General features: G+C 56.8%; 2 protein-coding genes across 3 annotated transcripts; both read left to right on the plus strand.

Moving 5' to 3' along the window:
• Positions 1-276: 276 nt before the first annotated feature.
• RPS19 (ribosomal protein S19) lies at positions 277-7,381 on the plus strand. 2 transcript variants are annotated; one of them, XM_037516655.1, is made up of 6 exons: positions 277-340; positions 805-875; positions 1,081-1,181; positions 5,935-6,118; positions 6,591-6,645; positions 7,312-7,381. In XM_037516655.1, the coding sequence occupies exons 2-6, from the start codon at positions 805-807 to the stop codon at positions 7,336-7,338; spliced, it is 438 nt and encodes a 145-aa protein (XP_037372552.1). In that variant the 5' UTR covers positions 277-340; the 3' UTR covers positions 7,339-7,381. The 2 variants fall into 2 exon arrangements, with proteins under 2 accessions (XP_037372552.1, XP_037372551.1); XM_037516654.1 differs by lacking the exon at positions 277-340 and adding an exon at positions 509-527.
• Positions 7,382-11,870: 4,489 nt separating this feature from the next.
• Positions 11,871-14,752, plus strand: CD79A (CD79a molecule). Its single transcript, XM_037516660.1, has 5 exons — positions 11,871-11,949; positions 13,391-13,690; positions 13,842-13,960; positions 14,416-14,484; positions 14,614-14,752. Exons 1-5 carry the CDS (start codon positions 11,871-11,873, stop codon positions 14,725-14,727), a joined length of 681 nt encoding a protein of 226 aa, XP_037372557.1. The 3' UTR covers positions 14,728-14,752.
• The last annotated feature ends 315 nt before the right edge of the window (positions 14,753-15,067 follow it).

The raw sequence follows: 15,067 nt of genomic DNA on the forward strand, positions 1-15,067 counted from the left end.
GCTCATCCTCCTAACCACGACGGACGGAAACGAGGCCATACCGCCCCCCCAGCCCAAGACCAGAGCTCTGTCCCCTCTGCCACTCTCCGGGAAAAGACGGTCGGGGAAGAAACCGGCCTCCCCGCACCCCGTGACTTAACGCTTTGCCGTCCAGCCCCTCACTGCACACGGCCCGGCTCGGCGGAAGTGAAGCCTCACTCGCCCTGAGAGGGGCGGAGTTGCCGTCTCTAAGTCTGCTCTCGCGAGCTCTCGTAACTCTCGCGAGGCTCGACGCCCGACTTGTGCGCCCGGGAAACCCCGTTGCTCCCTTTCCCCTGGCTGGCAGCGCGGAGGCCGCACGGTAAGACCGGCGCTCCGATGCGGGCTGAGTGCGGCGTGTCTGGAGCCGTGTCCCCAGCTCGGGGCGCGTGATCCGGGGCCCGGGGAGGCCACGAGAGGCCGCCCCGCCCCCTGAAACTGCGGCCACGTGCGAGCGGCAGGCCCGGGCATGTCCGGTCGGCGCGGTCCGGGAACCGAGACTCGGCCTGGTGGGCAGCGGCGAGGGCGGTGCCTGGGGGGCAGGGCCGGGGGCTGGGGGCGCCGAGCGTCTCCGCAGGTGGGATCAGGCTGCCTTCGTGCTGCCCGTAGAGATCGGGGCCGGCGGGGACTCTGGGACCCTCTGGCGCCGGGGCCCTAGGGCGCAGGACCGGAGAAGGGCCCTGCGGAAGTACCGGGGTGCGGCGGTCTCGGCGGCGCCGGGCTGGGCCGCGGCCCTGTCAGTCGTCCCCACCAGCCCTGTGTTCACGTGCCCGATCTTCCTCGCAGATGCCTGGAGTTACTGTAAAAGACGTGAACCAGCAGGAGTTCGTCAGAGCTCTGGCAGCCTTCCTCAAAAAGTGAGTGTGGGGCCGGGGCTTGCTGGCCCCGCGGGATTTGCCGTGCTGGTCTTCTCTGGCCAGGGGACTCATCTGAGGTCCCTGTGTGGGCCTGTCTTTATATGCAAGTCGTGCGTTGTGTGGGAGCCTCTCTGTATTCTGGGGGGCTGGGCATGAAAAAGTTGGAGATTTCCGAATTGTGCCTTTCCCCGCTGTCTTGGTCCAGGTCCGGGAAGCTGAAAGTCCCTGAATGGGTGGACACTGTCAAGCTGGCCAAGCATAAAGAGCTCGCACCCTACGATGAGAACTGGTTCTACACGAGAGCTGGTGAGGAACTGGGGTCTTCACCTGGAAGGTGGGGAGCTGGGGACCCCCTGGTGAGGACCATGTCTCCTTACCCCCAGGTTTGCAAGCCAAGAGAAGATCTTTACTACTGCAGGCTTTGCGTTGTAGTCAGTAGCTTCATGTTCTGAATCTGTTTCTTAATCAGTAAGAGGTTTGCATGAGGACCTGCAGCTTCTCCTGAGTTGCAAGAGAAACTCAGGAACAGATGAGTGTTTATATTTTGCTTAGAGGTGGTTTGTTTTTAGAGACATCCTTTGTACATTCATGGACTTAGGTACTGAGTTTGCTGTCTCTTAACCGTGTGCCTCCATTGGCCTGTGCCACTTGCTTTCTCATTTGTAAATTCGGAGTTATGGTGAAGAACAAATGAGCTCAGTCCACTCAGATGCTTCTAAAACACACTTGCTCTGAAGTAATCATTCGAGAAAAGTCAGCTGTGTCCTGCTCAGATCATCAGGGTCCCCTTCTCTGACGCTAGCAAGTTCGAGCTGAGTAGTGGGAGATGTGGCCAGGTCACTCCTTGCTCTATAACCTGACAAGCCCCAGCAAGAGTCCAGAAGAAAATCTTAAGTCTTCCAGTGACTGCTTGCCAGCCCCGTGTCTTATAGTGATAACTCAGAAACATTGACAGTGTAGCCTCACACTGTGCAGGGCTAGTTTTCACCTGTCCCTGACATTGGTTTTGCGGGGTGACAGCCTCTGCAAAGACCTCGAAGGCCCTTCAGCCTCTAATTTTAAGTCTTCCTCCAAAGTGGGACCCTATCCTTGCTGAAGCTTGTTTCCAGTAGAGGATGTGGCAAGCACTATTCAGAAACTGACAATTCCAGAATGAGGTTGAGAGGAGTTGGCCTTGGCACGAGTTGCCCAGCACTTGAAACTATGAGGTGGTGTTGTGGGTGGGTGGGGAGGACACATCAAATGTCCATGCTCTCCACTTTCTGACCCCCCGGGTACCAACAAAACAACTCTGGGGTGGGCAGTATAGCCACCCACCCACGCACCTGGGTGCATTCAGAAAGAAAATGGGGCAGGTGACAGGACAAAGATTTGATCTCCCTCCCTGGACACACATTGATGAGACCAGCACCCCCTCTGCCCACCTTGGGAAGCAAGACTGCCTGCTTCTGAATGTTCTTTGACAGTGCCTCAAAAGTTGGTAGATCAGGGCACCTCTGGGTCGAAGTTTAGGAGAAAGAATCTGGTAGCTTTTTCCATTTGGTCAGGTGAATATACATAATGAGTTACATCCCTCCCCCACCGAAACCCTGCCCAACAGATGGCTGTTTTCTGTTGATCCAGGGAGGCTAAGGTGCTAGGGCTCTGTGGGCTGCGAAGCCACAGTCCACCCCACTCACCACTTGAAGGGGTGCTGGCTGTCTTCCTGGATAGCACTCAGATTTTATTTTTTGAGTTGGAGAAAGATTCACAGGGAATGGCACAAATACCCTGGGTGAGACCTCAGTGGGGTGCTGCGACCAATTTCTGCCTGCCCTAGTGGCATGAGGGTGGTGGAGCCTCGATGACTTACCTATTTCCCTGAAAATCTGCCGGCCTCTTAAAGTCTAGAGTGCACCCACTTAGTTTGGTGTTCTGGTTATGTTCTGGGCAAGTTTTGCAGGCTTAGGCGTTTGCTAAAGAGGAAACTTAAGGCACAGGTGGGTGAAATGGCCCTGGAAGGGCATGGCAGGCTGGCTCCAAAGCCAGGTCTACCCTGTTTACATTTTCCCCCTTACTGGAGGCTTGGCCTCTTTTGCCTCCTCATGGTTTTAGGGTAAAGTTTCCTGGATCGGAGGGCCAGTTTGGGGGAGGGGACAGTCTCCAGTGTGGAGTGGGTAGATCCTGCTCTCAGATTGGGTGTGGTACAGAGGCTAGGGCCCTGCTGGAGGGTGATCTAGAAGAGGGACCAGTTGTCTAGAGTAGGTAAGGAGTGCGCCAGAACTAGAAAGGAGTTGTGGAGGGCAGAGGCAGTATAGCCCTGCACAAGCCTCTTGGCTTTGTGATGCCCAGAAGCCCTTGGGAGGGAGGTGGGAATTCAGTGTGTCCTGTTAGGTGGCTGACCACGAGCCGCTGCTGAAACAGAACAGCTGAGTGCATTTTATTGCAAGATGGAGCTGGTTTGCCTCTGACCCCTGCGCCAGGCGGGGTACCGGCTTGTGCTGTGTTAACAAAAGGAATGAAGGGTGGGGGCACTGCCAGAGCATGTTAAAGGTGAATTGAAGTCAGAGAAGTGGTTCTTTTTTTTTTTTTTTTTTTTTTTTTTTTAAGTTAGGCAGAGGGCCTCCCTGGTGGCGCAGGGGTTGAGACAACCTTTGAAGCTATCCACAGCCACTGCAGCATGAGTTCGATCCCCAGGCAGGGAGCTATTCACATGGCGCAGCAGACCTCTCCTGACTCGCCCGCTGCTCCCCTCTGCAGTGTATTTCAGTCATTCCGCCAGTTCTGTTCCCCACTCTGTCTCTGGTGAATCCTCTCACCTCCCACACTTCTGGCCTGTACCCTAGTTCTTGTGTGCATAAATAAATAAATCTTTTTTTAAAAAAGTTTGGCAAAGAAAGATCAAGGGCAAATCCATCAAGGAGGGTTCCTTCCACTGCTTACTGATTCAGTGGGTCAGGACTGGCTATCCATAGTTTGGACCAAAATTAGAACCAGGTGTGAGGTGCTGTGCTGGGAAGACGGCCTGTTCAGGTGCCATGTGACCCTCCCCTGACGTGGGACACATGTCTGCTCTCCCTGAAGGTGAGTGGGTGGGGCACCATGGGGCCCTTCCACAGTTTGAGGTGGAGAGTGACTCCTACAAGGTTTTTTTTTCTTCTTTTTTACGGTGGCCCCTGAAAGGTTGGGCGTGGTAAAGGAGAGGAGAGCCAGGCTACATTTCTCAAAGGGAGGGAAAGTTTATTGCGCCCCAGGCGGACCTCACAGACCCAAGGCGGGGGTCAGTGGAGTCGCGCACGTTGTTAGGGGGAAGCAGGGTTTTATAGGGTGAGGAGAGGTCAGGTGGGTAGTTGGGCTCGAACGGCGGGAAAAGTTTGTAGGGCAGGTAGAGGTTCTTTGTCTGAGTCCTCCAGGCAGGTATTCACATTCCTGCCCCCCAGGTGGGCTTTCGGGTAGGCTTTTGCATTCCGGCTTCCTGCGTGGACCTTTCAGCCCCTGCTCTGCCACTTCTGTTTATTTTTATACAAGAACTGGGGCACAGGCCAGAGACACGGGAGGGTGAGAGGATTCACCAGAGACAGAGCAGGGAGCAAAACAGGCAGACAGACCGAAACACTGCTGAGGGGAGCAGTGGGCACGACAGGAGAGGTCTGCTGCGCCATGTGGGTTTCTCCCTGGCTGGCTGGGACTTGAACCTGCGTTGCAGAGACTGCAGACAGCCTCATAGCACTGCGCTCAACCCACTGCACCACCAGGGAGGCCCCTACGGGGTTTCTTGAGGAACAGGTTGCCACCCAAGAGTGTAAGAGGGGAGCAGACTCCTTTGCAGGAACTGAAGGACAGGCCCAGGCCATTAGTGGCAGCACAGGGTTCGCTGTGGCCCCCAGACAGCAAGGGTGATCTTGATTTGTGTCAAGGGCTGAGGAGATGGAGGTGGGAAAGTTAGAATTTCCAATTTATGAAGTTAATACTTCACCTTCTTAATGGGTCAGGAAAATAATTAGCACAGAGTGAGGTGGTGGGGAGGGCCTTGTAATGTCTGATAGCACACCAGCTACTACAGAGTCAGGAAAAGATTAACCCATCCCCACCACCTGAATAAACTTAAGAGTTGGGGGTTTGTCGCTGCTGAGGACTTAAGCTGTCTCTTTAGTGCTTGACAGGGAGGGGAACACGCAGCTGGCCCCTCCACTCAGGGTTGGCTTGCACCTTCCATGCAGAGCTCTCTGGGGCTGACTGCATGCTGACAGAGTGGGGGCATGGCAGGGAGAGGCATGGGAAGGATAGCGGGAGCTGCTGGGCATTTTTGGAGGGCAGGAGTGGTCAGGGACAGTTTGGAAGAACTGCCCTGGCGGGGGCCACCCAGCACCAGAAGGTCATGGGCGCAGCCTGGCATGCTCCTTGCTCGCTGAGCAGGCATTGGAGTGAGTCCCAATTCCCCCTTCAGCACCAAGGGGAGTAGTCACTTGAGCAAAACCCAACATGCTGGTCTGGGAGTCCCAGAATGACATACAGAATTCTCTGCCTCGCCTGCAATTCCGTGGCGCCACAGAGGCCCCTGAGCTCTAGACAGTCTGGAGGGGCTGGCCCTGCAGGCCTTGTGACATGCTGCTAGCAAGGGTCCTGCCACCTGTGTCCTGAGAAGGCTAGCACTGGACACGCTCCCATGGGGTCTTCACAGTGATCCTTTCCCAAGGGGCGATTCCTTAAATGAGGGCAGCTGCCCTGCTGCTTCATAGGAGGAAAGGAACAGCAGGTGTCATGGGGCCTGCCTACATGATCCAGGACAACAGGAGTGAGCACCTCTAAGGAGGCTGGTCCACAGAGGGGGCCATCCACTCTCCCTCAGGTCCAGCCTGATGGACAGGTGGGGCAGTAATGGCCCTTGAGGGTGGGGTCAGGCACTGGGTCTCATGTGTTCCCAGAAACCTGGCTATAAAATCGTGACTGGTGAGCTTCTGCTGCCACACACAGGTTGTGGGTGTGTACCCTTGAGCACAGCCCTTCCCCCAGCCTGCCTCAGCTGTGAAGAGGCCTCTTTGTCTGAGAAGGTCCTCAAGTCCCCTTGCACTCCCCCCAGCTTCCACAGCGCGGCACCTGTACCTCCGGGGCGGTGCTGGGGTCGGCTCCATGACCAAGATCTATGGGGGGCGTCAGCGGAATGGCGTCATGCCCAGCCACTTCAGCAGAGGCTCCAAGAGTGTGGCCCGTCGAGTCCTCCAAGCCCTGGAGGGGCTGAAAATGGTGGAAAAGGACCAAGATGGGTAAGCAAGGGGGGACCTTGAGGCCAGATGGCCAGTAATGAGGCTGTCGAGGCCACCCCACCCACACCCCTGTGCACAGTGCCCAGTCCACCCTGCAGTCTCCTGCCCCTCAGGCAACAGCGCAGGGCCTGGCCCCGACCTCTCTGGCTGGCTACCCCGAGCTCCAGGAAGGTAATTTAGAGACTGTCCGCTTTCATTAGCCTGCTCGTTAACTTTTCCCAATTGATTTTTCGGGGCTTTTGATCTAATGCTTGCACAAACGACACCCCATCAGCTCCCGGGGGTGGGGGGGAGGCTCCCACCCCTGCCCCCATCTCATTAGAATGCAGCCAGCTGGGCTGTGGTGGGGCTTGGCTGTGGTCCGCGGCCAGGTGCTGCCTTGGGAAGCTGGTTCTCCAAGGCTCTCACCTGGAAAGTGCTGGCAGGAGTGGGGCTGAGCCTGCGCTTGGGCCTCATGACCCTTCTCCCACAGGGGCCGCAAACTGACACCTCAGGGACAGAGAGATCTGGACAGAATCGCCGGACAGGTGAGGGCACGCCGGGGCTCTGGTGGGGGAGGGGGTAGGAGAAAACATTCCTGACTTCCTGCTGGAACCAGTTAGAAACACTGGCACAAATGGGCTTGCTTCTCACACTGCCAGGGCATGTTCCCACCCCGTCTTCCCAGGTCAGCCTTCTGCATACTGTGTGTTCCTCCTCTGTGCTTGCTGAGCATGGATGGAGAGGCGGGCTGGCTCAGAACCCAGGCCTAGAGCTGTCTCTTGTCTGTAGGGTGATAAGCTCTTGGCTGCATGCCTGAGGTGAGGATTCTCTGGTTCTCTGAGCTGCCGCAGGAGGGCCCCAGGGCATAACCCTTGTTGGTTTTCTTTCTGTGTCATTGAGTCAGGCCTTCTAGTAGCCTTGACAGTGCTTAGTCACTTAGTCAAGTGTCAGAAAAGAATGGAAGGTGTCTGTCCCCTGGAGGGGGACACCAGGCCCAGGCAGCAGTGGGAAGACACTGGAATCCCATTCACCACTCCCTCTCCTTGAGCCCCTTCGTCCACTGCTGTGACTTGGGCAATACCCCAGGTTTGCAGGAAGGAGGGGAGGTGTGTGAAAGCACAAATCCAGGTAGCTGGCATCCTGTGGGTAGTGGGTCCAAAGGTCCCCAAGCCAGACCCCGCTGCTGATCATTTGTCTCCCATTTCCCACAGGTGGCAGCTGCCAACAAGAAGCATTAGAACGAACAAACGATGCTGGGTTAATAAATTGCCTCATTCGTAATCCTGGTCTGGTCTCTTGATTGCCTGCTCCTCTTCCTTCCCTTGTGAAACTGGCTTGGGGTCCTTGCGAGCCTGTGGTACCTAACAACAGCCTCCAAAAGCTGGAGCCCAGCCCCCCTAGATGAGACAGCTTCCCCCTAAACAAGCAGGATGTCCCCTTCCCCAGGCTGTTCCTGCCTTTGCATTCTCAGAAAATGAGAAAGCTGAGGCCTGGCTGCAGAGGTGGCTCCAAGGCCCCTGCCAGAGCAAAGCTGGAGGGGCGCAGGCTCAGCAGCTTTTTCCCCTGAACGCTGGGCAGGGACTGAAGGCCCTGAGGGCCCGCGCCTGCCCTGTGTGCACCTCCTCTCTGACTGCCAGGGCCGAGTTGTTCACTCTGAGCCTTCCCTTTTGGGATCTCTGGCCTTGGGCCCTGCTGTGAAGTGAAGCTAACATAAACGTCCTGGGTCGTGGGGTGCTAGGGAGCCCCCGGCTGCATTAGTGCTCTCAAGGAAAGGGCGAGCGGGCGCCTGCGCGGAGCCGCGGCTGCAAGGCGGGGCCGCCTCCACGGCCCCGCACTGCGGTTGGCTCGGCGCGAAAGGGGCTGGTTCTCCGCCGGTGATTGGACCCCTTGGTCAGGGCGGCGGATCCGAAGGGCACCCGGTGGGCTCGTGACAGGCCTGGAGAGGGCGCTCTCACCGCCAGTAGTGACCACCTCCCAATTGGGGAAAACTTAGGGTGCTGATGAATCGGTTGGCTCGATCCAGGCGTTCCATCAGCCCAAGGAATTCCTCAGCTAGGACCCACTCCCCAAAAGATGTGGGTGTAAATCCCAACCCTTAATTCTCTGCGGCCCTGAGCAACTTTCTTAGGCTTCCGCTCCAGACTGTCAAAGCCACTGACTCAAGAGGGAGTCGGGGAGATAGCAGGCAGAGAGCGCCCTGGCCCAGAGCACGCCCGGCAGAAGAGCAGCTGGTGCTACCCAGATGTTCCAAATGAAAGAGGATTAAACCGAAAGTCCTCCCCCCGGGGTGTATGAAGCTGTCAGTGCTGGAAGATTTGTACTGAATAAACATGCAGGTCCTACCACGCGCAGGCGCGTTACAAATCAATCATCTAATACACTGGGCAACCCTACGAAGTAGGTGCCCAGAAACAGCTGCAGTTTGGAGCTGGGAAGAGCCAGTCCCAGGCTGAGTGATGTGCCCGACGTCCCACAGCGAGGCAGTGGCAGAGCCCGCTGGTGAACCAGGCAACCTGACTCCGGCTCCCCCGCCACCCACCCGCCCCCGCACCCCCTCACCCTCCCGCCCCACAGCGCACCGCCTCTCGGCAGGGAAAAGGAGGCACAAACTGAGCAAGGCCGGGGAGCAGCACCTCCCCGTTCTGGGCTCACCTCTTTTGCTGGCTGACAATGATGCCATTTCCCAAAGTTCTCGTGAGAACACAATGCCATGCATCTAGTACTCGGGCACTACGCAGACAGGGATGCCCAGACTGCCCAGCCCGAGGCCTGTAATCCGACCGCCGCGCCTCCGGCCACTGGGGGGCAGTGGAGGGCCTGGAAATGGATCGGCCGCTGAACGCGGCCCAAGGCGGACTCCAGCGTCAGGATCCAGGCAGATTCTGAAAGGAGTCAGAAGGGGAGACTGAAGCACTAGGGACTAATGCAAAGGGGAGGCCGAAGCTCAGAGAGGTCCCTGCTATGCAGAGAGGGGCCCAACAGAGCACCTGGGTCCCTGGAGGGAAGGGGAAGGGCCCCGCACCCAGAGAAGAGAAACTAGTGAGCGAGCTGTGTAATATCCTGACAGCCTCTTAAGGTGGGGAGGTGGTGCCCAGGTTACAGGAGACTCAGACGACCAGTCAGCCGCAGAAGAGAGATTTAAAACAAATCTTGGGCCTTCCTGGTGGCGCAAGGGGTTAAAGCTCAGCATTATGAAACTATTGGCAGACTCCCCACCACAAGTTCGATCCCTGGCAAGGAGCTGACTCACATGGTGCAACAGACCTCTCCGGCCTCACCACCCGCGGCTCCCCTCAACAGTGTATTTGAGTCAGTCTGCCTGTTCTACTTCCCACTCAGTCTCTGGTGAATGCTCTCACACCTCTGGCCTACACCCCAGTTATTGTATGCATAAACAAATAAATCTTTAAAAAAATAAATAAAACTCAAATCTTGGGGACAGGGATCTTGATTGGTAAATGGAAGGGGGCTTTGATGGTGGGGGTGGTGTGGAAACATACATCTCAGGTGGTGTAAACCTATTTCCCTAAATCTTTTTTCTTTTTTTTTAAGATTTTATTTTATTGGGCCTCCCAGGTGGCGCAGAGGGTCTAGCGCAGTGCTGTGAAGCTCTCCGCAGCCTCTGCAGCACAGGTTTGATTCCTGGCCGGCCAGGGAGATTCCCAAATGGCGTGGCAGACCTCACCCGTCACGCACGCTGCTCCCCTCAGCAGTGTATTTCATCAGTCTGCCTGTTCTGTTCCCGGCTCTGTCTCTGGTGAATCCTCTCACCCTCCCGCGCCTCTGGCTTGTACCCTGGTTCTTGTATAAAATAAATAAATAAATCTTTTTTAAAATAAATAATAAAAATAAATAAATCTTTAAAAATTTTTTAAAAAATATTTTGTTTTTATCTATTTATGCATACAAGAACTGGGGCATAGGCCATAAGTGCAGGGGGTGAGAGAATACACCAGACACAGTGGGGAGCAGAACAGGCAGATCTACAGCAGTGTAGCTGAGGGGAGTAGCCAGCAAGACAGGAGAGGTCTGCTGCGCCATGTGGGTCAGCTCCCTGGCTGGGGATTGAACTCATGCTGCAGTAGCTGCCTATAGCTTGAAAGCGCTGAGACTTTAACCCCTGCACCACCAGGGAGGCCTTATTCCCCCAAATCTTCTACAGTGTTATAAACCAGTGTTACCCGAATAAAGAAAAATAAAATAAGAATTTTAATTTTAAAAAAAAACCTTGCATGGGCCTCCCCGGTGGCGCAAGGGGTTAAGCACCGCACTATGAAGCTATCCACAACCTCTGCAGCACGAGTTCAATCCCTGGCCGGCCAGAGAGAATCTCACATAGTGCAGCAGACCTCTCCTGTCTCATCCGCTGCTCCCCTCAGCAGTGTATTTCAGTCAGTCTGCCTGTTCTGTTCTCTGCTCTGTCTCTGATGAATCCTCTCACCCCCACCCCCGCATCTCTGGCCTGTACCCCAGCTTTTGTATGTATAAATAAATAAATCTTTAAGAAAAAAAAAAAACCTTGCATCTTGAACTTGAGGGTAAAATTATGAAATTCTTCAAGCATGCAAAATGGTATACACAGAAATGTGACAAAGACCCACAAACCGGCTGTCCACTTCAGGAGGAAAACTAGGAGGGACAAAATCTCTGGACGTTCCCCCTTGACGCCCCAGGAGGTGATCCCTCTCAGGAACTGGGGGTCACTGCATGGCCTGGGTTTCCACCTTGGTCACAGATGCACCTGTTCCTAGCAGCTCGCTGCTGTTTTGCTTTTTGCAAACAAGTCAACTGTATCCTGCTACATGTTTTTTTCTCTTTCGTTTTGTGCCTGAGCTCCGCCTTTCTCCTTCCTCTGTGCACACATAGGGGGCAGGTGCACACATTGGGGGGTGGGTGCTCACAGACATCTTAACAGCCTCAAGTCAGTTCCCACCCTGACCCTCATTTCCCTTCATTTGATGCCCGAGGACCCTGAGCTCACACTAGTGACTGTGACTCCCCAGCTGTACTGCCCCTGGCAAGTGATGCCGTGGCCTCTTGGAACCTCAGCTTCCTCCTCTGTAAAATGGGGGTGGCCTCCCTGAAGGCCAGCTGGAGTTTTACAGAGACTGAAAAGAAAGAACCCAAAAAGCCCCTTGGGGCCCTAACTCCTTGGCTGCCTGGGATGTCAGTTTCCAGCCCCACAGAGATGTTTTCTCCTGGTCTCCGGGAGGCCCTGGAGGGAAGCACAGCCTGTCGCAGCTGGGGGGCCTGCCTCACTCATTCCTCATGCGCGTTACTAGTTGCCCAGATCTCTGAACACCTATGATATGACAGGCCCAGCATTCTGTGCTGCTGAAACACAGCCCCCCTAAATCCTCAATGTCAACCACTCGAGGTGAGGACACCATGGCCCTGAAAGGGAGCAAGGCCAGTGAGGGGCAGACACCACCAAATGGCCAGTGTGCGGCACCCCAAACTCTGGCTCCCTCAGGCTCCTTTGCCAGGGCTGACCGCGAGGAGCCAGGCCTTGAGCCCTACCCTACTCCAGCCGCCTCCTCTCAGGGGAATTGTGGCCTCCACAGGTGCAGAAGCGGTTTCTCTCCACGCAGGGCCTGAAGCAGAAGGCAGGGACTGCCCCAGCCTGGCAGCCAGGGCCTAGCAGGTAGCCAGTGGAGCCCGTCTCCGCCAGGGCCAAGCAGGAAGTGGGGCGGGGTTTGGGGCCAGGCTGAGGTGGGTTCTGGTACCCCAGATCAGCTGCTACCCAGACCAACCAACCCACTGGGAGAAGATGCTGGGGGGTCCCAGAGTCCTCCAAGCCCCTCCTGCCGCCATCTTCCTCCTCTTCTGGATCTCAGCTGCTGGCCTGGGTATGTGGCTAAGGGGGCAAGGGGTGGAACTCTGGACACGACAGAGAGGGTACAGGCAGAGGGGAGGGTGCTGGAGAGACAGGAAAGGAGCCAGAAGAAAATGGCCCGGTAGAAAGCGCTTCCATCTGCTTCACTGTCCCAAGATGGTGAGGGGAGGATGGGGGGGCTCAGCAAAATTGAAGCACATTCGCAGCCCCATGGAGGGAGGCAGGCCGCCCTCTCACCCCCACGGCCAAAATAAGGAACTAAAGTCGCCCTTGACTGAACTCCACGGCCGGGTGGGAAAGAAAGGGGACTTGGGGTACCACCTGCTTCAGAGGGGAAAAAGCTTTCTCCTCTGCCTTGGATCGAAGTCACCCCCCCAACACACACACACACAGAGCCCCTTCTCCGTCCTGGGAAAGGGGGAGCCTTATGGACACCACACTCCCTGTCAGTGCAGCTGGAGGGACTGTGACCAGCTTGTTTGATCAGGAGCTCTGGGGAGGTGGTTCTCCCCAACGTTACACCAGGAGCCCCAGACCCTGAGGTTACTCCCTTTCCCCACCTCTCTGTCCCTCTCTTCTTCACCTTCCTCCTCCTTTTCTTCCTCCCTCCAGAAGCAGCAGAGCCAGCTTTGTGGGCAGGATCTTGGGTTACTGAGAGCTGGGGCTTCCCAGAGGGAAGCCAACCTCTCCTAACCCCCTATCTAACCCAGGGACCAACTCCCCCCTGACCCTCAAGTTTAGATCTGGAAGTTCACAAAGAAGGAGAGGAAGGCCCAGGACACAGAGCAAGATAGGCCCAAAGCTGACAGGAAGAGGCCCCAGGGGCCGCCGATTGAACCCCCCCCCCAACTAGCTAGCCGGCGCTCCCTGGGACCCAGCCATCCCACCTGCAAAACGGGGATAATGACAGAACCTACTTGAAGGGTTTTGTGAAGATCCTGCAAGATCAAGTGCCCGGTACAGGGCCGGCTGGCGCTGGGGGCAGATAAGGGGTCCCGGAAGCCTTCAGGATGAGGTGATGCCCAAAATGATTCTGGAAGGAGCTGCCTGTGTGGGGTACTTCTTGCCCGAGGGAACCAAATTTCCATAGTGTTCACAGTGAGTGTGAGACGGTGGCAAGAGACAGTGCTGCAGAGGCCAGCAGGGATGCCCAGGGGCATGGCACCACCACAGGGGGGTCTTACTCCCCCCCCACCCCCCCGCCCAGGATGTCCTCACCACCCTCTCAAGCCCAAGGAGTGTTCTCTCTCCTCTCAGAGGTGTCTATCCTCCCCCAGGAGCATCTTCACTGTCCTCACCCCCCATGGTGTCTCACTGCCCTCAGGAGCATCCTCCTTCCTGCCTGAGCATCCTCAGTCCTCTGCCCACACACACACCCAGGAGCGCTGTAGCTGAAGGGGCCAGGGCTGGTCAGTGCCCCCTGACCAGAGCCTGACGCACCCACCTCTCCACAGGCCCCTGGGGCCAGGCCCTGTGGGTGGGCCCAGGCTTGCCCTCCCTGACGGTGAGATTGGGGGAGAAGGCCCGCCTCGAGTGCCCGCACAGGGTCAGCAGACCCAACAGCCACCCAAAAGTCACCTGGTGGCTCGCCCTACCAAGCAACTACAGCTACCCAGCGAAGCGTCTGGAATTCCAGACCAGCGAGGAGCTGATCATCCATCAGGTCAACAAGAGCCACTGGGGCTTGTACTACTGCGAGGTGGAGGACGGGAACCAGACCAAGCGCTCCTGCGGCACCTACCTCCGAGTGCGTGGTGAGTGCCAGGGCCAGCCCCAGAGCCACAGCCCCATGGGGCTCCCTTTCTCTCACCTGCAGAGTAAGGGGCTTCAGCAGTCTGTTGGGTGGGCAGGCAGGAGGCAGGGAGGGCAGAGGTGCCAGAGCTCTAGCCACACCCCTCCCCACAGATCCACCCCCCAAACCCTTCCTGGACATGGGAGAGGGCACCAAGAACAACATCATCACCGCGGAGGGGATCATCCTGCTGGTCTGCGCTGTGGTGCCCGGGATGCTGCTGCTGTTCAGGGTGAGCTGTCCTGGGGAGCCACGGCCCTCAGGGCCTGAGCATCTCCACCTAAAACCAGAATGACAGCACCCACCCACCTCGCTGGGGCTGTGAGGGTGAAAGGTATTAAGTAATGCTGGGCCCAGAGGATTAGTCCCTGCTTTCCGCCCCAGGGTGAATCACCCTCCTCCCCACCTTGGCATCTCCACCCTCAAGCCAGGGAGAAGGGGGGCTGGTGTCCTGCCAGAGTCTCTGAGCTGTACTAGCTTCTCTTTGGGTCACTAGTACTGTCATCACGGAGAATGGGAGGCAGGGAGCCCTGGCCTGGACCAGAGACAACTGCCCTGCCTAGCTACCTAGCTTCACGCCTTCGGACATGTGCCTCCCCCTCGCAGACAAAGCACCTCCTGGGCATCCAGGAGAGTCTGAACATATCCCCCTGTACCCCCTTACTGAGGTGTCCTCTCCCCTGACAGAAACGATGGCAGAACCTGAAGTTTGACGTGGATACCCGGGACGACTATGAGGATGAAAATCTTTATGAGGTGAGTGGAAAGGGGGCACTGGTGAGGGACAGGTGAGGGCAGATCTCCTGGGGTTCCTCCATGGGCTGGCGAGGGACAGGTATCCCAGGCCTCCAGGCGCTGAGGCCCAGCACCACCTGTCCATTCCAGGGCCTGAACCTCGATGACTGCTCCATGTACGAGGACATCTCCCGTGGCCTCCAGGGCACCTACCAGGACGTGGGCAGCCTCCACATCGGAGATGTCCAGCTGGAGAAGCCGTGATCTGAGGGCAGCCCGCCTGCCGTGCTCCGAGCCTGTCTCCCTGCACCGCGACAGAAAGCGCTTTCACAATCTTTCCTGGGAGGGTCCTGAGTCAACTTCCCCCTTGGAGGAAGTTGTTCTTCCCTCTAGACTGTCCTTATCCTCCACACACCCTAACTCAGTCCATCCCCTGCTGCTTTTTCCAGCCCCTTCACCCCCATGTGTAATGAGCTCTTAATCGCTGCCTCTAGGGGAGCTGATTGTAGCAGCCTCGTTAGTGTCACCTCCCCCCTGCTCTGTCATGGCCACTTAGTGATAATAAATCCTTCCCAACTGCAAACCTTGGCCGGAGTAACAGATC

The sequence above is a fragment of the Talpa occidentalis genome, unplaced genomic scaffold, assembly GCF_014898055.3.
Source record: "Talpa occidentalis isolate TD23 unplaced genomic scaffold, MPIMG_talOcc4v2.1 talOcc4.17, whole genome shotgun sequence".
Lineage (NCBI taxonomy): Eukaryota > Metazoa > Chordata > Mammalia > Eulipotyphla > Talpidae > Talpa > Talpa occidentalis.

Excerpts from the sequence above, each read along its gene's own strand:
- CD79A (XM_037516660.1), top strand. The coding sequence starts at position 11,871 with ATGCTGGGGGGTCCCAGAGTCCTCCAAGCCCCTCCTGCCGCCATCTTC. Across the intron at positions 13,961-14,415 it reads GGATGCTGCTGCTGTTCAGG|AAACGATGGCAGAACCTGAA; the intron begins GTGAGCTGTCCT and ends CTCCCCTGACAG. Across the intron at positions 14,485-14,613 it reads AGGATGAAAATCTTTATGAG|GGCCTGAACCTCGATGACTG; the intron begins GTGAGTGGAAAG and ends TGTCCATTCCAG.
- RPS19 (XM_037516655.1), top strand. The coding sequence starts at position 805 with ATGCCTGGAGTTACTGTAAAAGACGTGAACCAGCAGGAGTTCGTCAGA. Across the intron at positions 876-1,080 it reads CTGGCAGCCTTCCTCAAAAA|GTCCGGGAAGCTGAAAGTCC; the intron begins GTGAGTGTGGGG and ends GTCTTGGTCCAG. Across the intron at positions 6,119-6,590 it reads GTGGAAAAGGACCAAGATGG|GGGCCGCAAACTGACACCTC; the intron begins GTAAGCAAGGGG and ends CTTCTCCCACAG.